At 42.0% G+C, this 22,021-nt stretch overlaps 1 protein-coding gene across 2 annotated transcripts in view; it reads right to left on the bottom strand.

Moving 5' to 3' along the window:
• CCDC175 (coiled-coil domain containing 175) overlaps nucleotides 1-22,021 on the bottom strand; it is a 268,009-nt gene that overhangs the window by 56,604 nt on the left and 189,384 nt on the right. For both annotated transcript variants that reach the window (XM_069207017.1, XM_069207018.1), the window contains 2 exons: nucleotides 17,618-17,697; nucleotides 9,692-9,844 (listed from right to left, as the gene is read on the bottom strand). In XM_069207017.1, coding sequence (XP_069063118.1) covers nucleotides 9,692-9,844; nucleotides 17,618-17,697 — 233 coding nt within the window. The remainder of the gene's footprint in view (nucleotides 1-9,691; nucleotides 9,845-17,617; nucleotides 17,698-22,021) is intronic.

Here is a 22,021-nt window from a genome sequence, read left to right as displayed (position 1 = left end):
TTGTGGTTGGGGGTGGGTGTTGTGTGTGTAGGGTGCAGTGTAGGGTGCTTGATGGGGTGGGGGTGTTTGGTTGTGAGTGCTGGTAGGTTGTGGTGTTTGTGTGTAGTTGTGATGTGTATATAGTGTTGTGCGTGCAGTTGTGTGGTGTGTGGTGAGTGTGAATTGTAAATGTGCCTCTGGAGTATGAGTGTTGAGTAATGAGATCGTGGATTCTCGGTGTATGTGGTGGTCACTTTCGTCAGAAAGGATTGTGGGTTGTGCGTGGGTGTGTTATATAGTGCAGTGAGCAGGTGTGCCTGGTGTGTGAATGTGTGTCAGGTGTGGGGTATTCAAACTATCCAATGTGGTGTTCTGTTCTGAGAGGAGTGAGTTCTGAGCACAGTGGTTTGGACAGCCAATGGTTTTCTGGCAGGGAAGAACCGCTGTGGTGATTTGCAGGTCGTAACTTGTTGGGTGGAAGGTTGTCGACGTGGCGGTGCTGGAACTGCCTTATACCTGTCCTCCTGAGTCCTGGCGGTGTCGGATTTGTGGCTGTTTTTTGGTGGTCTTCATAGTGTGACTCTTAATAAGGCGGTTGGTTTACCGCCAATATGGCAGTCTTTTGGCGCCTGCCACCGCAGCGGTCTTGCAAAAAGACCGCCAAAGTTGTAATGAGGACCTTAGTTATTTATTTATTTTTCGAGGGCCTGCTTTTGAAGTTTTGAGAACAAACTTTTAGTAAACCACTCTGCTTTCAGCTATCAAGGAAATTGCTCCTGGATGTGTACACATTTTCTGATTACCTTCAACTGAAGTAAAAAGTTAAAAAAGAAAGAAAGAGAAGCAAATTTACAGGCATTCTGTTGAAAAAGCAATGTATGGATTCAAAGCAGCCAAAATGTTCAGAGTCCAAAGGCCACTAAAGAGATAGCAAGCTCTCCGTGAACCTTTCAGCTCTGTAAAGCAAGGACCCTTGGTTAATATTTATCTTTCAAAATCACTTTTGGAGGAGTTTCTTTTTTATCTCTCTCAATGTCTTCTGAAACTGGCTTATATTTAAAATCTGTTTGGTGGACTAGGTCCTTACATTTCAACAAGCACTCCTTCTGCAGTGGCAAAGAATTATAATGTGTCTGTGCATGGTTTATCTTTCAGAAAATTACACCATAACTGAGTAGGCAATTTGTCAGTACATGCTATGAGGCTGATAGTTATGGAAGGTGCACACTCGTAAGTCAAACGGAGCTCACACTATGTTGAGAATCACATAAGATCTCCTCTGAAGGGAAGAGTGCCTCTCTCTCCACTTCCCAGAATTGCTCAGTGTCCCACACTATTAACACCTTTCATAGTCACTCAAGGAAATCACCATTACCATGCAAGTTAACATGTTTACGCTGATGGTCTTACTGGTGAAGTGCTCATCAATTATGCATTCTTTGCCAGGCAGGTCTTCCTCAAAGTTGAGGACTTCAATGCTGAGTTATATTGCTCCAAGACCATTGATGTTGAGGTCTTCACTCATAATGACATCAACTTCCACCTAGAGGACTAAACCAACCCCAATTACACTACTCTACTGGAAAACCTCAGCATCTTGGGACGCGCCAGTGGGTGAACAACCCCACCCATGTGGCCGACACCTCTTCCATCCTATCTTCACCAACTTTTCTAACATCAGGAAAGACAAAACCACCCCTCCCACCTAAACAGACTACTTCTTCTTCAACTTCAGTATGCACCAGCCCAAGCAGTCCAGAACCAGCAACACACAGACTGCCCAATGCTACTAGAATAAAATCCCAGAGGACGTTTGGATCTCCAATTTTGACCCCCCCCCCCCCCCCAGACCAGCCAAACACAACCTCAACACATGGATCAACTTCACTGATCCCCTGGCTCCTCTGGGAACCTCCCGCAAACCTCTCTCCAAGCCACAGGCCAGGTACACTGAGGACCACTGACTCACAAAGCATTTCTACAAGCAGCTTGAGAAACAGTGGCACCACTCCCATGATAACACAGACCAAGACACCTTCAAATCGGCCCTCTGGATCTACCATAAGCTCCTCGCCTTCACCGAGCAGGTAGACAACAGCTCCCACTCCAAAAAAGAAATCTTCGTCATTGTGAAAGAATTCACATTTCCCACTCGCCAGCTCCACGTTCATTACACCTTCCCAGGAACTCTGCGATCAACTATCCACCTATTCTAAGAAAAAATAAAACACTTGTACAACTACTTCGCCTCCTAACTGGGTCGCTCCACTCTCAATATCCTCAACTCCAAAGACAGCAACACCTTGAAAACCACCTTAAAGTGCTGGTCGGCTGTCACCACCATGTAAACCACTAACATATCCACTCAGGAGCCCCCTCAGATCCATGCCCATACTATGTCTTCACCAAAGGTCTCAACCCAATCGGCACAGCTCTCACACCAATACTCAACCTATCTCCTTGACTCCTGGAAAAACACTACCATTCTACTACTCCTCAAAAAACCTACCTATATGTCCCTCCTCCCTTACCCAGCAAAAGTCCTGGAGAAGTTACTCAATTCATATCTGGCCAACCACCTCAATACAAACTGCTGCCAAGACCCTTCACAATCTGGCTTCAGACCCAATCAGAGCACCGAAGAGACAGCCTCATCACAGCCAAGACGCTGATGACATCAGCCTCATCATGGACAAAGGTAACACAACACAGCAGTCGTCATTCTACTCAAGCTCTCAGCAGCATTAAACACTGCAACCCCACCACATTTTTATCCATCATCACCACAAGACTGTAATTCATGGCACAGTACTGTGATGAATCAGCACCTTCTTATCCTGATGCATCAAATTGGTCAGCCCAGCCCCTTACCTGTCCAACACAACTAATCAGATCATTGGCATCCCACAAGGGTCCTACTTGAGCCCAATACTGCTAAACATCTTCATGCCCCCAATTCCCGGCACCATCTGCTCCCACAGGTTCAGCATTGTCTCCTAAGAAGACAACGACGCACAGCTCTTCCTCTCTCTGTCACAAAACACTCTCACCACCCAAGCAAACTTCGTCAGTTGCATGTCCTCAGTAGCAGATTGGATAGGCAGGAACTGCCTCAAATCCAACAGTGACAAAACCAGCAAGGACACATCCCTCTGGTGCATGTGTGGAAACACCATATCAACAGGAAATTACATATAAAAAACTCCTGAGAGTCAGAAAACATAAGTTCAGTGAGAGTGAGTTAATTACAAATGGTTGCAGAGGAGATGATCTAAGAGGAAGCACGGCTAGTGGAACATTTGGTATTCAAACTACACCACATTTATGGCAACACATCACTGATAAAGTCAGTGCCAAGTCTGCACACCCTAGGAGTGTAGATGAATGAAAACAATTATGTAAAGATCTCAAACGTTGAGTTTACGACCTGCTTCACCAGCACAGATGGTCCGAGAATCAAATGAACTCCCTGAGATGAATGGGTGTGCTGGATAATTAAAATAATTATTGAAGTACTAACAGAGGCTGGAGATATGGAGATGAAGATATGGAGGTACCTCAGTCAAACAACAAAGTATCATATACGTACATGTATCAAAACAAAGCAAAGTCCTAAAGATTGATTTTTACATGCCTTTTCTTTTAAAGAAAATATGAGTTTCTTACTAAACAAATATAGAATTCTGACACAACCTAATTCTGATTTGGGGGTGTTTCATCCAAAGTGTTAACTTCCAGAGTCATAACTCAATTCTGAAGTACAAATCTCTTTGGACATAGAATTATCTGGCCCTCAAACCTTATGACTGCAGGCCAAGCGACATTGGGTCTGTCTCAAATACTTCAGGGGTAGAGGCTGTGAACAGCATCACAGTCTACCCTACACTCAACCCCTGCAGCATTCTGGGGGGAGCACAATGCCTGCTCTGCACTCATGCTCCCCACTGAACCCATCCTTTCACTTCAAACCCCCCTCCCAGGCAGACACTTTCCAAACATCCGAAACTGTCTTAACATTGAGGTATACTTCCCCACAATGGTAAACATACGCACTGTGAAGAACCAGTTATTTCTGGTATCACACAGTTAATAAAACATTCAACCAAAAATTCCCTTAAGATTTATAGAGGTAAAACATTGGTCTAGAATCATAAATTCAGGACATCCGGTATCCTCCCCACCAACAAAAACAGGGAGAATGACAATTAGGTTTTAAATATTGAGATGATTTACATTTGTTGAGATTGCCTTTGTGAAAATACTAAAGATGTTGTTTGTGATTTCTTTAAGGAAAACACATCAAAGAAAGACACAGAAAAGCCCTCTTCAAAGTTATGCTCCACCACCACCCCCTCAGAGCACCCAGGAACAAAGTTTGTGAAAGCAGCAAGTTTCCTTTTTTTAACAACATCACAGACATTGATAATTCATCAAGCAACAACAACCTCATTTGTTTAATCTACCACTGCGGCCACGAGCACAACTGGCACAATCACACCAAGGCAGAATGCTTCAGGAATTGTGACCATAGCACAAACTCCTTCTGAGATAAGTACAACTTCCACATGCTCTATTACCTCACTACTTCTGTCAGCACCAAGTCCCCAAAGTGTGAAGAACATGCCTATAGCTGAGTGGGAAGACGAAATAGAACATGGAGGAATGAGGGAGGCACATGAAGGGAAAGAAATAGGAGTGGAGTCCATCTGTCAAGGAAGAGACCTAATGCCTTTGTCTGCTGAAATTCCAAAACCTGTATCTGCAACCTCTGTTGTAGACACATTGACCCAGATATCACAGAAAATAGCTGTCATGGGAGAAACAAACTTTGCATTTGTGGAGTTGCGTGAATTTTGTTGTAATCACTGCAATGAGCAATAGGATAGAGACTGGGACAACATGGGTCAGATTGTGAGCTTACAACAGCAGCAGAACAGAGCAACTACACATCATCACAAACAGTTGGGATGCACCACGAGATCTGCTAAAAGAGAAAGATTGTGAACCTTGCAGACAGACACAAACATGTATTTAAGTATTTAAATAGTTGCATGAATGACTTGCCACGGTTAGCTGGTTGGAAAGTTCTGGGGTTGCTTTATGTGGATGACACCATTATTATGGGAAAATCACCTATGGGATTACAAAACCTAGACGACCACTTCTGCTTGTTTTGTAAAGACTTTGACCTCGAGATCATGTTGGGAAAACAAAATTGATGATTTGTTGCCAGTGAAAGAAGAAGGTGAACGCTAGCATAACAATGAATTCTGTCATTCTAGAAAGAATCAAAGAAATCGACTATTTGGGAATTAGGTTGATAGATTAAGGTAGATGGGATGCATATATTAGTAAAAGTGCCCATATCATATGTTAACGGGGGCTTTGGGTCGCAAAGCTAAAGCTGCAGTTAGTCCCCTATTATATCAATTGAACATCTTTTTTCTGTCCTAAATATAAGATCCCTAGGAAAAAAATGATTATCCCACTTTGCAAAACTTTGCTTCTCCATGTTCGTGCCAATGCCTATAGAATTTGTAAAAATTATACATCTACAGTGGTAGTAAGTTCATTTTCTAAATATCTGTCAGCTGCCCGGTCTATCTGTTGTAGAGCCCTCGAAGCTCTTGGAGGGGACAGCTCAGAATAAGAATCTTTGGCTATAATGGTCCAGAGCTTTCATAGTATTTGGATGGGATTGTCCAAGAAAAGAGTTTGTGTTAATTTGCATAGGGCTTTTGGCCCAGTCCTAAAAGCTTGAAATTGAATTTTTCCATTTATCACTGTACTATTATCAATGTTTACACAATGTTATATTTGTGAAGTTTTGCACAGGATTGCTAGCCAGGAATGGTTTTTATATGGTTTATTTGAAACAAATTTTAAGCTTGTACTGATTACAGCCTATGACAATTATTTGTGTATTCACATGGCCCCCATTTCGATTTGTATAGTACTGTGCAATTTGGTTTTGTGGCTTTTTATTACTGCAATTTTAAAGTTGTTAGTACTACAAACTTGCCTAGTCTTAAAAGCTTGAATTTGAAACTTTTCATTTTTCCATCATTAATGTTTACATAATGTTATATCAGCGATGTTTTGCACATGGTCAGCAGTTTTGCACATGGTCGAAGTTTTGCACTAGCCTAGCCTTAGGAAGGAATGGTTTTTATAAGGTTTTTTCTGAAATAAATTTTAAGATTGTATTGATTACTGCCTATGTATTTGAGTATTTATAATGCCCTCACTTTGATATGTATAGTACAGTGCATTTTGTTTTTTTGGCTTGTTATCACTGTAGTTTTAAAGCTGTTAGTATTACAAACTTGGGGAGGTTCCAAATGATTATGTGGATTACTGTATAAGAAGTATTTGCACTGAGATTTTTAACTGTTGTCTTTTTAAATTGTGATTTTTGTTTGACTGTGAGATTTTATATTTCAATAAGTCAATAAAATAAAAGGAACTAACACAAAAACGTTCTTGTACAGCACATTTTCTAAAAGCAATGTGGGCTATTTGCTCAGTTCTGTCCAGCGGAAATCCCAAACCCCCGGTACAGTTCAAATCCCAATGTGGGCAAAACAGTATACAAATTTGGCTTCAGTACCTAAGGAGGGAAAAAGTTATGAGGACTTAAGGTCTAATCTCCCCAATATCTAAAAAAGGGGTCAGCACTAGGGTGGACGGAAGTGGTGTGGAGTAAGGGTTAGAGAAGGGTGGAACACTAGTTACTTACAATGCTTATTTTAATGCTGATCTAGTTACATATTTAAAAATTAAGAAAATGTTGGCTGTTATCATCGTACATTTTTAGGAAAGACATACATTGTAATATAGATATTTTCTGGGGCACCACATTTATGAATAGATTGTCTGGTGTTCATGAACTTAATAAATATGTCCATAATTGAGAACTAGCATTACCAGCAGGTAATATTGCCTTTCCTTTTGAATCAAGGGGCTCATCTCAAGTTCATATTACGGAGTAACTCTTCAGCACAGGTAGACCAATGTCAACTAAAGATACATTTCCTTATTAAGATAACACATTTCTGAACTGACCCTGGAAACAAGGGAAGGGTGCATTCTGAGAACCCCAAGCCTGAAGTAGCTTACTGTTTTGATGCAAGTAATGACAGCCAGATAACTAGTTTCCAAATCAGTTCGATAAGCTTTATTTCGGCGGTTTGTGCCACACAAGCAGAATTACAATAAATAAATTCAGTATAATTAACATTGAAAATATGCCATAAAAATACTATTTTTTCCCTATATGAGAGCTGAAGCAACACAGCATACATATTAATTTAAGTACAGTTCTGGGCACAATTTTCTGCAGCTACTTTTTTTTTTTTAAGTACCTGCAGAAAATGACGCAGTGGAATCTCTTAGATTCCACAGCGCCATTTTTGCAGTCCCCCTAATGGGAGAACGCCCCCTTTGCATACATTATTCATGGCACATGCATAATGTGGCGCAAAGGTTTACAAAGTGGCGCCATGCATGCATTGCGCCACTTTGTAAATATGGCGCGCTGATTTGTGAAGCATAACACCACATTAGCGTAAAAACAAATGATGCTAATGTGGCACTAGAGCTTCATAAATCTGGGTCTTAATGCGATGATGCTACTTCTAGTCCTGAAAAAGCTTACAGGGAGGTTTGATCCATTTCAGTGAGGACCCACGTAATCGGGACAGGCAAACCAGACGTCAGCAATGGTTTCAGCAGAGCAAACAGGACACAGAGCACCTGCACGTGAGGTCCATTTATTGGTAAAAGCTTTCAGTGGCAACATGCCAACCCTGAATTGAAAATACAGCTTCCTGTCTAGTGGCACGTTAATACTACCCCAGTAAGGTTCCCATAAAGCTGTAACATTTAGAAATCTAAGAACCTTCTTGTCAATGTTGAGCTTTCCACCACACGAGCCTTACATTGAGAGCGCCATAGACACTAATTATTCTTCATGGTTTCTGGAGATGGAATAGGTTTCCGAGATGGATTTTCCCAAAGCTCCCTCATGCCTATATCTATTAATAGTTTTTTGATTTGCTGTAGCCACTTGGTTTTATGAGATCTGTCTGCATCTATAACATCCCTCAGGGCCATGGCATAGTGAGCTAATACTGAAGCGGATCATAACCTTCTCCAGAATAATAATGGGGACAGTCTGACTTTACTAGCTGGCGTCTTCCTGCCCAAATCAAGCATCAAGGGTATCAACGAGGTGCTCTGGGGAAGACAACTCATGCTTCTCAGAAACGTTAAGGATGAGATATTTGAAAACCCCTAGAATTCTGAGCCATAAAGAGCTGAGCCCAAAAGCTTTGGCATCATAAACCTGTAGAACTGGGCCAATTGGTTTGGAGAAAGAATAACTGATCCCTCACTAAAGCCTCCAAAATCTGCCTGTGTTTAAGAAACATAGCACCCACTTGGGGCTTCCATGACATGGTCGTAGACAGACCAACATAATTAAACATGTCTGCCCACTCAAGTGGCTTATCACTCAACATTACTCTGCCCTTATATGGCCTATGTTGCTTAAACGACATCTTTGCGGCATTGATCTCAAGACCTCGCACTCTGCAGAACCCCTCAAAGCAGTGCAGAGCAAGCTGTAAGCCGCCAGGTGTTTTAGAGATCAGCAGAGTGTTGTTCGCAAACAACAATATGGGAAATTTAATCCAGCCAAAGGGGGGGCAACGGTACGGAAACAAGAAAGGAAGTTACAATGTCATTAAGAAACAAGGAGAACAGAGTAAGGGCCAATATATATCCTTGGCGGAAACCCTTTGTTAATAGAAGGCTGGCCAGTGGGTTCTCCCTGCCTGCCCCAACAAACCTGAGCAAAGCTGTCTTGATGCGGACGAATTACCAAAGACAGCAAGATCTTAACGCTGCTTGTTCTGCTAAGGACTTTGTTAGATTTTGGTCCCTAGTTAAGTGGGGAAGAGATGGGCAAGCTCCCCTCCCTTACCTCTCCCCCAAAAAATTATATTGCTCCTGGCACCCATTTTTCACACTTATATTCCGAGGGCTTTCCTCTTAATGCCATGAGGGGCGAGCCAAAAGATTTGATGGTGCCCTGTTGTTTTGTCTGTGGGTTTATTTGGTTCAGCAGGCACTGCTAATGCCTTAGACACTGTCACTAGAGGCAGAGCGCCAGGACCAGACGGCATCCCCACCGACATATACTTGCAGGACAAAGTAAACTGGTTCAAGTAATATATTATATCTTGGTAAATGACATAGCCAGCGATGCCCCCATTCCGGAGTGTTGGAAGGGTGCCAAAGTAATCCACATATACAAAAACGGTGATCAATGTTTACCTGGGAACTATCGGCCATATCATTTAATTGACTCAACCCAAAAAATCTTCGCCCGCTTTGTACTAGCTAAAATTCAGGGATGGATAAATAATAATAATATCCTTTCATCCCTCCAATAGGGCTTTCGCAAAAAGATCAGTACTATAGATCAGGGTTTTTGTGTCTTGCTTTTATATTGGCGGGAGATGGAAATCAACAGGGGAAGCATGTATGTAATGGCATACCATACCCAACGAATTAATGGTGACAGACTTTAAATCCTACAGGGTTTCAGCCTTTACTAAGTGTCAAAGAGATGCAATCAATGGCGAATACAAACTGGACCATCTGTTAAAAATTACAGCGTGCAAAACAAGAATGAATTTTTACTCACTAATTTTAGTCTGCAGTTTTCCATGGTAACAAGCTCCAGTTTTCTGTTTGTCTCGTAGATATCTTTTTCTACCAACTTAACTTCCTCTTTCTGACTTTTTAGTTGCTGAACCACGGCTTCGCGGTTTTGTTTAAGAGTACATCTATGTTTTTCCTGTTAAAAAACAAGCATTATTTTATTCACGCCCACATAGATTAAAATCGGGCTTTTAATAACAAAACATATTTGAATAGATATCTCCAATTGTCTTTCATTTCAAATATAAACACATTGAGCATTTAACAGTATCCTTTCCCAGTCCTTAGTTAGAATGTGCCACGGCGCTTCTGGTGTCAGTGGGATAATGTGCATCTTAATACTGACACTTTTTAGAGTAATCTTCACCACTGAGATTATTGCAAGAAGCTTCAAACACAAAGCCGCAGATAACAGGGAAAGGAGGTCAGACTTTACACAGTCATAATAAATGCACTGCAGAAGCATACTCAACATTTGATAGCTGTCACCTTCAAGGGTGTTCATTCATCAAAATGCCTGAAGTCAATTAAGCAATCACATTCCTTCACCACAATGCCTGGAGTCAGTTTAATAGAAGTCTCATTCATGGGCGTTTATCTAACAAAATATCTGGAGTCAATTAAAAGCAGTCACTTTCATACCAAAATGCCTGGAACATCGAATCGAAAGGGATATCACACAGTCCCTGACCACTGATGACATTATAAGATTGACGCCCTTGTCCTTCCTTTTGCCTTATTTGCTTTTGAGAGCTAGAAGAATGGTCGAGAAGTGAAAACTGCAGAAAACAAATTGCTCCTGGCGCCCTGTTTAGGTTCTGTTCCTGACACTACAAAGAGAAACACCCCACCTCCGAAACAATGCTCAGTCAAGAGTCGTACATTAACTGCCCACAATACTGCTTTCTACTATAGGCAATATATTATTTCCTTATTCACATGCATAGCATTTATTTACAAAATTTGAAAACAAATAATGATAAAACACTGCCATGCCCCTTAAACCAACAAACCCGAAACCTATCGCGCACTATCACACTACATCCATACCAACCATACATCAAATAACTGAAATTAATACCCCTAATCCAGCCCATTGCCACCATCCACTGACCCCAGCCCGTCTTTTTTAGATGGGTACACCTTGTTGGGAAAACTCACACTCTCTTAACATTCACTTAGCTATGCGTCTGCTTCCGGTTTAGGCATACATCCTCTCAATCCATAGTTCTTTGCAAAGGCAATGATATCAAATCAGGCCAGAGAGTCCGACTTTTTAAAACACTGCCGCAGACCTTTGTCTTCGAGGCTTAAGCTATAATCACATCAAAACGAGATTATGCACTTTTCCAGAAAACTTATGTTTGATTCTGAACATGTCCTGCCTGGGCTTCCAAGAGAAACGTGAGAAGGGTCTGTGAATGGAAAAATGATGAATAACCATATCACAGTTATCTAAGCACCAATGGATTCAGTTTTGGAGTCAAAATCTTGAATTTTCCTTAATGAAATACATCTGAGAAAGTATGGAACGCCTTGTCTACGTGAATGATTGCTTACTAAAATAGATTTTGAATCCCACCTTTTATTGCCACAATGGCATGCACTATATACCTGAAGAAGAATGAAAACACTACCAGGCCCTAACCTTTCTATGGATCCCCAGCCCTTGAATTCCCCTGTGCAAGTTTCTGTATCGCCTAGTCAGTTGGGTTTGCCTAAACCTTTGACTCCCCCAGGTCTAATGGACAACTTGGATGCCACCTCTTACGATCTCATTCTCAGTGGCATCCCTTGCGCTAATCGGTTCTCTACTTTAGACCAGGCTGACTCGGTGGGTGCCAACCAACTTTCGATATCTTCACACGTTATCACTCCTTGTGACCCTCCAGGAGAAGACGTACTAACAATAGTCTCTAGCTTAAAACGTGAAGTCGGGGAGCTAAAGGGCATATTGTTTGAGGTTCTCAATCTCTTTAAAAAAATTGATTCACCTCCTCACCGTACTTTGATTCCTGTGCCGGTACAATCTTCTTGTCCTTTGGGCCCGGTTGCACTGCCTGTTATTTCTTCAACAAGTGAGGACCACAACAAGGGCCCCACTAATAAGCCAGGCTATAGGATCCAACCGGCAACTCCAGCAGTACGTTCAGTACCCTCCTCCTTTGACTTTGGTCAATTTGTGGCCCCTTCTACTCATGTGGCTAATTCAAATTGTATTTATTTGTGTAATGTTCCTCCTCTTACATCCCATAGCAGAGAAGATACCTCCTCCCTTGTCAACAAGGTGGCATTTTGGATTCGTCATACCAGGGGCTGTGCTCTATTATTCATTCTGACATTGCTTTGCATTCTCGAGTACGTGGTTGTCCCGGTGGCCGTGATACCATCAAAATTAACCTTACTAACCCCGAATTAGTTAGGGGACTTTTGCAGATGGAAGCCCGCAATACGTTAAGAACTGATTTTGATATATATTTCCGCGAACGCCTGCCTGCTATTGGCCACAAGATCTTGCCCGCACATCTTTTTAGGTCCAAGGGAAGCCCCTGCAGTGTTCCAGTTCCTGCTCCTAAGTCTGGCTTGTTGCCTTTTCCTGTTGATGGGGCTGCTTTGGTTCACAATCCTAAACATAGTGGTACTCAAGATCCCGCTACTGCAGGGGATACATCTGATGTGGACTGACTACTCTTCTCTAATTATTGCATACCCTGTGGCCCACTTGTTTTGTCTCAAAGATCTTTAATCAGCCCAGGTGGTCCCAACCCAAGAGCTTCTCTCTGTACTCCTATAGTTAATTCTAAACTAATTACTGATACTGATCTTGGTACGTCCACTTGTAACACTCCAACTTCTGAAGGGTATTTGCTGTCCTGGAATGTGGCGGGTATTAAGAGCAAACTGCCTGATCCGGAGTGGGGGGCTTTTGTGGAATCTTACTCTATCTGCATGTTCCAGGAAACTTGGGCAATGGGTGGTATGTATAGGCTAGGTTATCGTTCTTTCATAAAAAAGGCAACTCAATCCCCCAGGGGAAGGGCGGTTGGGGGTCTATGTATCTGGGTCAAGATGTCTGAGATGGTTAGGGTCAAGGAAATTGCTGTTGATTCTTGTGATATTTTAGCCATAGTAATACAGCCTAGGTCTAGTACCCCTGTGCTGTGTATTAATATCTATAACCGTCCAGCCTCCCTTAACCAACAGTCTGATACCATTTATCGCTTGCATAATGCTCTTTCAGAATTCCATTCTAAATATCGAGTCATTATTGCTGGTGATCTTAACGCCCAAATTGAGCTTGGCTCAGCCTTTGCTGAGTCCACTCAGGATGAGGACGTAGTGTGGAACATTCCCCCACTCCAATTTCATCGTACGCCACTCACTCCTTCCCCTAGGGTGTCTCAGATAATAGACCTTGCACTTACCTACGGCCTCCGTTTTGGAAATGGCCGATTCCCTAATGATAACCCTGCTAGGCCCACTTTTTTCAGAGGTAATTATAGTAGTTGCTTGGATTATGTCATCTTGGATTTACGAGTTTGGCATCTCATAACTAATGTAGAGGTGGGTCCCCGCACTAGTGACCACGCCCCCCTGCAAATTGCATATAACGTAGCCCTGTTTGATCTACCCGCTGGTTTGGTTGGCCGAAGTGTTCTGTCAAAACTTTCCACTAATAAGCTTGCGGTAAAGTGGCCCTCATTTCTGAAATCTGACTTACTGAACCATAATCTTGGCATTATGATGAACCGTCACCAACTTTTTGAGGACTCCATTGCATTATCTCCCTCGGAAATTTTGTCCGCCCATGTGGGGTTTTTTGCGGAACTTAAGGAGCTTTTCACTAAACCTTCCAAATCCCAAACAAAATCTTCTGCTCCCAGGTGCAAATGGTTTGACAAAGAGTGCCGGGTGGCCAAGCATCTTCTATCTGAAGCCTTAAAGGCAAAGAACCGGGATGATATTACACATGCGAGAAATAACTATGTGTCTACTCTCACTCTATCAAAACTCAAATATGAGGAGCATTTATGGGAGTGTCTGGTGGAGGCTGCTAGCTCTCGCGACGCCAAGCTCTTTTGGACTTTGGTTGCGCGTAGCGACCCAGGCCTGTCATCCACTACTGAATGTCATATCGACCCAGGAACCTGGCTCTCTTATGTTCGTGAACTGTATGGCTCTCGGATGGAACTTTATGATACTCCCATAGATTATGCACTGCGCCAGCCTGAAATGCCGCCCTTCACCCTAAAAGAAACAGAGATGGCAATTTGCGCTCAAAGATCTGGTAGGGCCCCTGGCCAAGATGGTATTCCCTCGGATCTGTACAAATCAGACCTATCTGTGTGGACCTGTTATATAAACAGGGTATCAAACACTGCCATGGCATCCCGATCCTATCCGCTCTCGTGGAAGATGGCGATTATTGTCCCCGTTCATAAAAAAGGAGCCAAGAGCTCCCCTGGGAATTATAGGCCTATCAGTCTATTAGACAACTTGCAGAAAATCTTTTCGTACCAGTTGCTAACTAGATTAAAACAATGGATAATGAAAAATCAGGTCTTAAGCCATCTCCAGGCAGGATTTAGGGACAAGATCAGCACTATCGATCAGATCTTCCGATTTACCACCATCAAATGGAAGACCGTAGATGTAGACAAAGGCCACTTATTTGTGGCCTTTGTTGACTTGAAGTCTGCGTTTGATCTGGTCCTGCGTGGCAAGCTTTGGGAGATCCTTAGTACCACCAGTGTTCCGGGTTCCATGATTAATATTATCAAGGATCTTTATTCTGATAATTGTGCTAAAGTCCGTTGGGGTACCATTGGCGATCTGACCCCTGCTTTCCCAACTGCACGGGGCGTGAGGCAAGGCTGTGTCCTGGCGCCTACCTTATTTCTCTTGTTTATTAATGCCTGTTTGCCATATCTCTTAGACTGCCAAAGTGATGCCCCTAGCCTGGGCGGGCAGAGGATCCCCTGTCTTCTGTTTGCAGATGATACCCTATTGCTATCACGTACTGCTATGGGCCTTTCTAGGCTGCTCTCCAGATTTCTGGAGTTTTGCACTGACCATGGGTTATCAATTAATTCAGCAAAAACAAAATACATGGTTTTTGGAGATATTAGAAAAAAATGAAGAGGCCTGTATATTTAGATGATGTCCCTTTGGAAAGGGTGGGTACCTTTGATTATCTAGGTATCAAAGTGGAAGATTCACATCTTTGGCATGCCCAGCGCCATAAATCTTTATTATGCCTGAAGCAGAGGGCGGGTGGAATTGTCAGATTTGCTTCTAGTTCCCCGAAATTTGCAATATCTCCTGCACTGGAAATATACAAAGCTCAAGCTAGGGGGGCCGCCTTATATGGAGCCGAACTTTGGGGCCATTGTAATCTGGCGAATCTGGCTAGGGCGGAAAACCAGTTTTTAAAAATTATGCTAAAGGTTCCATCGAGTACCCCATCCTTGCCCATTCACCTGGACCTAAATCTCTTTTCAATCTCACAGACTGCTGCCCTAAGGCCCCTGTTGTTTTGGATTCAGCTGTGGACAACTGATGCCCTAACCCCTTTTCGGTGTGGCCTCCTAAATGTGGTGGGCCGTGACTCTAGTATTAAATCTAAATGGTATGTTTTTGTTGAACAATCTTTTTCCCATCTGGGGTTAGGTTCCTATTGGCATGATCCTATTTCTATTCCTAAAAATGCTGCACAGCTGTTAAAGGATGCTTATTGGCACAATGTTCAGGTTGGACAATTTGCTGGTTCTATTCCATTGTCTATGTCCGACAATTTTTTACTTGTTAAATGCCATTACGAATTTGAGCCCTTCCTGGATGCAAAGTTATCTCCATTTGCTTGTGCCCTCTTTATCAGGTTTAGGATTGGGTCTCTCCCTCTGTGCTGCCTTACGTACAAATGGTCCAGTTCAACTAATAGATCTAAAGGTTGCCCGATGGGTTGTAAAAGTGAAGAAACTGTTTCACACGTTTTCTTCCACTGTCAAGCATATCACAAACCAAGAGCACTTTGGCTCATTCCGCTCTTCAAACAATTAGGAGTTAGATCCTGTCTCCATGCTGAGAGAATTTTAAAATGCGACCCGTCCGTCCAGATAGCTCTACCAGTGGCAAGTTTTCTTGAGTCTATCTGGAGGTTGAGATTAGCAAGTTTAAGGGACAAAATGGTGTAGTTATTGTTTAGTTTTATCTATGTATATTTATTTGACCTGGATGTATGATCTATGTACTTTATGTCGTGAGAATTTTAAAGCGAAAATCACCCATACAGAAAGTTTTTAATGGGGGGTAAAAAGGGAAAAATTCTTGTATTATTATGACATCTGAGATCAGCAATTTTAAGGAGCAAGAGTGGGGAATACATTTTTTAGACTTATCTATTTATATTTATCAAATTGGATGTGTGATTGCTCCACAGTATACAGATATTGGTGTATTATATTTTTAACTAGTGCTGATTCATGGAATTATTATCATTTTTGAGTATTGCCTTTCATTATATTAAGTGATGTCTATCTGACTGCTTATTCCTTGTTTGTTTTTAAAACTTGTCTTGTCCCTTTTAACTGTACTTTTACCTTATTTCTTTTTTTAGTACTTCCCTGCTTTTAGAAGTCCTCTCTTTCTTTGTTGTGTATTGTACTTTAATGGTTTGTTTTTACTCACCGAAATAAAGTTAAATGATGATGATACTGCTGTGCTGCTGACAGGAAGTCTAGCAACTGCAATGAAGGTCTTGTGTTAGTCGACAATTTGGAACTAATGTGGGTCAAATCAGTGCAAAATACCCCACTGAGGTAAAGAAATTCACCCGTTCCATCACGGGGCAAGCAAAAACACCCAAACTGCAACCAATGTTGAACTGAATTAAACTTGATGGAGTCTGCCAAGATGTGGGTGGGGTATATGAGTATGCACTGAATGAGGTTGTCTGGTGGGGTGGGATTGCCTCAGGCTTCTATTTTCATTGTGTTTTGCAACCTTCATTCAACTTGAGGAAAGTCTGAGGATTTTCCCTTTTCCAACAACCTGAACTCAATGACACTGAATTCTGACAGGACTGGAAATACATCACTCACAGACCAGACTCTTTCTATGTGCCTAACATTTCTACCGACCATTAGGACTCTTTAGAACACAATGGCCTGACCTTTGTCAGGCCTACCAAGCCAGCAGTGGCTTCCCCGGTCTCAATGACAAGCACACTGGGTCACAGGACTCACACTGCTGGCTGACCGGTCATAGGAGTGACTCCATGTCAGATACCCAGGCCCAGGCTTAGGCAGCTACTATGGGGATACACTACCTGTTTTTTAATCTTTTTTGGTGCATGTGGGCAGGAACTACAGTGGCCTATGGTGTTCAGAAAAAAACAGTAAGATGAAAGGTTTCAATTCATTGGCAGTAGAACTGAAGCAAAAGCAGTAGCATACCGCCTAAAGCGGTAAGGTTGGTAAATATGCGTAACTCATACAAGTACATTGGACAGTTACAGTTTTGGCTGAGTAAACATGGACAAAATCAACAAACGGCACTAAATTAAGCCAAGCATTTCATGCTAGTTAAATCAGGGAGCTTTCCTACAGAAAGATGGCAGGCTACCTCCTACCACCCAAGTATCTTTGCAGCCCCCTGGCCATTCTATATCAAATTTGGCAAAAACCACAAGTGAGTGTACTGGAGTTTTAATCAGAAAAGTTGGGGCAACACTGGTGAAGTACCATAGATATCAAAATGGAAAAAGTTATTTTATGTAGCACTAACAACTCTATAATATATAAATGTATTAAAAACCTGTGTGTTTGTATGTGTGTGTGTGTGTAGACCAAATGGGCACATATATTTCAAGTTGTTGAAATATGAATAATTAAAAATAGTACTCTGTTACCTTAACCTTTGAAAGCACCTCTAGTCCCGTCTTCTTCCCCTTAATGGTGTCTTCCAGTCCTTTCTTTTTATTCTTGAGAGCTACAAAAAATAAAAAAATAGTTACACTCAAAATACATTTACTTACTTTAAGATGAGTGGGGAAATAAATTAGTGAAAATAAAAAAATCATGTTACAGAGCAGCAACAGAAATAGAAAGGCCTGTGGGAGTGTGTGTTTGTGCAATCCTACTGTCCCGCGTCCCTGGAACTTAGTGGCAACAACCTCTCTTTGTTTCCCCAGCTTCATTATCACACCTGTTGGAATATTGTGATTATCTGCAGCTGTGTTTTACGCATGATTCTGAATTTGCCACATAATCCATCATCGCTGGTATAGCTCCCCAAAAATTTTACTTTTAGCTCAAACTGACCAAACGTTACCAAAAACACAGCAACACGCATTCCTGCGCAGCGGAAGGCCCTTTGCAAAGGTTGACTGGTCATCTTTCAGTTGCTTATTGCAGTATTTGGGTATAAAATTGGTACCAATAAGGTGATATCCCTGCCCAAGTAGTGTTAATATGTGTAAATATGTCAAAATAATAAGTAATGCTGTCATAAAAATGTGCAGCACTACGCCGCATAATTAGGTGATGAAAAATCAGAACTGAGTTTGGGATTGGTTTTGGTGAATGCCACATTGGGCAGGAAACAGCTGCATCCAATCTTAAACTTTACTGACTTAACACTGCATACCAAAAAGGCCACTGCTTACTCTGCCTTCACCAGACCATTTATGTATTTACTAATGTACAAATATCTATAAAGTGCTCCAATATCGCTTTGCTGTCTCTTTGGTTAGCTTGAACAACATAGCTAATAGAGATGGAAAACCATAATTAGCAGAAGCTTGAGTAAGGGTATTTATAATCTAATCAGATAAAAATGGGGTTACTCTTCCGTTATTTTTCAGATGCTATCCTTGTGTGAAAGTTAGTTAACTCCTTCTAACCGAGAATACCACAAGTGCTGCTAAACCAGGGTTAGTGTGGACAACAAAGCATCATCAATGGGGAAAATCTATGGCCCAGATACATCAACTGCCACTCATTTGTCCAACAATGGCTGTTTTGGTGAGTAACCAGGAATGGAAGAGCATATCAATGAGCCATAAATAATAAGAACAAAATAGAGTATAACTTATCAGATGTTACTCACACACTTGTAAAGTCTTGTAACACAAACAAAATACAAGATAGGAAGACAAAAATGCCTCCAAGTTCCTTGTAAAATGGTAGACCATATACCCAGGGCTGTACATTTAATGCCACAAGTGGGCCTGCAGCACTGATTGTGCCACGCATTGAAGCAGCCCTTTAAACATGTCTCAGGCCTGACATTACAGAGCCTGAGTTACTGCCACTTTGACTTGGCATTTAAAAACCTTGCAAAGAGTTAAAACTCCCCTTTTTATTACATGTATGTCACCCTTAAGGTAGGCCCTAGGTAGCCCATAGGACAGGGTGCTATGTAACTAAAAGATAGGACATATACTTTTAAGTTTTACATGTCCTGGTAGTGAATGACTCCCAAAGTCGTTTTTCACTACTGTGAAGCCTACTCCTCCCATAGGTTAACTTTGGGAATTCCTTAATGCACGTTTAAGCTGTGATTCCTGATTAGAAAGGAGTGACTGTTCCATGTTTCATATTTTTGGAATAGTAATGATAAATCCTCTGAATGGTAAGGTTGCCTTTGACATTACTATTTTAGAAATGCCACTTTAGAAAGTGGGCATTTCCCTGCTCTTCCTGCTCTGTGTGCCTCGCAGCCTGTCTCCAATACACGTCTAGGGTAGGTGTCCCATGCACTTTGTACATTCTCTCTAGACACTACAAACACTACACTACAAACACAGGAAGGGTGGGTGTGACAGGGAACTCATATGTGTTCTGATAGGTCTTCCTGGGTAGGAAGAGGGAGAGGAAGCTGACACTTCAGTAGGCAGTGTCCTCTGTCCCCCACAAAGGGCTAATTACCCCCCTAATGATAGTCTGGAGCCAGGGTTGAGAAGAAAGGGAGATGTGCACTTCAGGTGGCTGCTTTGAAATCTCCTCACTTCAAAGGCACAACTGGGTATAAGTACTGGGCCTCTGACACTACCAAGATAGTATACTACTGTACCTGTGAAGTACTATGTAAGCAGTAAGGACTGCTGTGCTACAAGGAGTGCCACTCTGAAGGACTGCTTTCCAAGAAAGACTGTTCTCTGCTTTGATGAGTTTCCCTGCTACCTGCTGATCTCTGCCCTGCTGAGGAAGGACTGGACCCTTCTCATCTGAACCCAGAGTGACTCCAAGAGCTGGTTGGCTTGCCACCTTTTCTCCTGCAGTCTCAAGGACATCAAATACTGCCTGCAACCAGAACCTGGACTCTGTCTGCTGTGAGTCCTGCTCTGCCAAGTGGTGCCAATTCAATACTGGGCCTTTGGAAGTGAGTATCTGTGCTGCAACTGCAGAAAACCAATGCAATAGACAATGGTGCGCCGATCGGATCCGGCGTATTTCCAATCAACGCCAACACATGCTCGCTGTTGCCCCAGCCCTGGACACCATATTCCCAACTGTGTGATGCATCGACCACTGATTTTGACACATCTTTAACCCTGCAAGATTTGACACAAATGCATCACTCCTATCCAGCGGCTCAACGACAACGCTACCTGATCTTCGACACATCCCTGACGCTGGGCAGCTCGGGAACTGACGTATCGCGTACATCTCCTTTATAGACAGCAACACATCCCCTCCTCATTTCCATGCATCGAGTCCACAACGCTTCTTTCATCCAAGGTACTTTTTCAGCTGACCCTGCATGGGTTCTGTAACCGGCCTGCCCTCTAACATGCTCAGCCTGAACTTTGGATCTACCCCGGTCTAGTGTGACTTAATTAACCTTTTAGCATTGTTAACTTGTAACCACTACTTTTGATATATTCTTCAAAAATTCATATCTCGACTTCTACTGGTTGGATGTTTGTCATTTCGGTCTTGATTTACTCATACAATTATTGTCTATTGTTCTAATCATGTGTGGAGTTTTTTTGTGGTGTTTTCATTGTGTTACTGTGAGTGTGGTGCACAAATACTTTACATATTGCCTCAGATAAGCCTCACTGGTATATGCCTTGCTACCAGAGGGTGAGCACAGGTTATCTCTAAGTGTGTATCTAGCTTACCCTGACTAGAGTGGTGGTTCCTGCTTGTACAGGGTGCATACTCTGACAACCAGAAACCCCAGTTCTAACAAGCCATTTACAGAAGCTTATAGATTTTGAACTCCTAATACTTAAAAATAGAAATGTCTGGAGTCAGTGGAGGACTGCATGGCTAGCACAGTAATATCTTATCAGACTTTGGCCTTGGCTAGACAAATACAAAGCAAGGATCAGATAAGAATTTGTTTTATTAGGGAGATGACAATAATAATGTCCTCTATATACTGCTTCATAACTTACATTTGCCATTTCTAAGAGCTGTTAACAGCAGGTGTTACTATTACCCAATTTTATCATAGTAAAGTTACTGCTCTCGATAGCTGGTTGTTCTGGGAGTTGACCCAGTGACCTGAAGATCACAGCAGACATCAGTGAAAAGTCATCTTCTCACTATCAATTATGAAAGAAGTGATATTCTAGAAAATGTATCTGGATGTTCTACAAAGCTTTAAGTGCCCCGTGATTCTCATGATGGCGACTGGCTACGTGAAAAAGTAAAAACTAAAAGCTTCCAAAAGCAGTTGTAGTGAAAGACAAATTCGTAAAAATTGATATAAAACATTGCTCTTCTGGGGAGAAACACTGACGAAAGTTATGGATTGTGATTTATTGTTTTTTTATTGACAAGTATTGATTTTAGAGGAAACATGGAGGCCTAGATTATACTGCTGTCCATGGCTTCTTTATAAATATTATTTCAGCCACAAAGATGAATTAGTGGGCAAGCGCAAGGAGGCCCGTTACCTGTCTTGAATAATAATTGTGACTGGTAACCCTTGATGCCAATGACAGGCTAAAAATCTAGATGGTTCAACTTCAGGGCTTCAGTAAGCAGTCAATTTCAGGTCTCTTGGGTTTCAAAGTTTACTTGCAATGTCAGGGTTTGTTTAGCAACCAGCCCCAGGTTAATTAGAAATTCTGATGGCCACATTTTTCTACTGTTTCTTGATGATCAGGTGCTTTTTGGTGATGATCTGATTATTAGATGTGATGGTTCTCTTGTTGATTTTGATGATTTGAAAATAATTCTCATTGAATGATAAATTTGTATTCCATCCTTTTGAGAAATTGGCATTAGCATGCTGGGCTAGGAGACTCTTGCATTTTCTTAGCAAGGTGCAACCTGAGAATGGTTATTGGCCCAGT

This window comes from Pleurodeles waltl, chromosome 9 (genome assembly GCF_031143425.1).
Source record: "Pleurodeles waltl isolate 20211129_DDA chromosome 9, aPleWal1.hap1.20221129, whole genome shotgun sequence".
Taxonomy (NCBI): Eukaryota; Metazoa; Chordata; class Amphibia; order Caudata; family Salamandridae; genus Pleurodeles; species Pleurodeles waltl.
The sequence above is the reverse complement of the archived record's forward strand: the minus strand, read 5'-3'. Positions and strand labels throughout refer to the sequence as shown.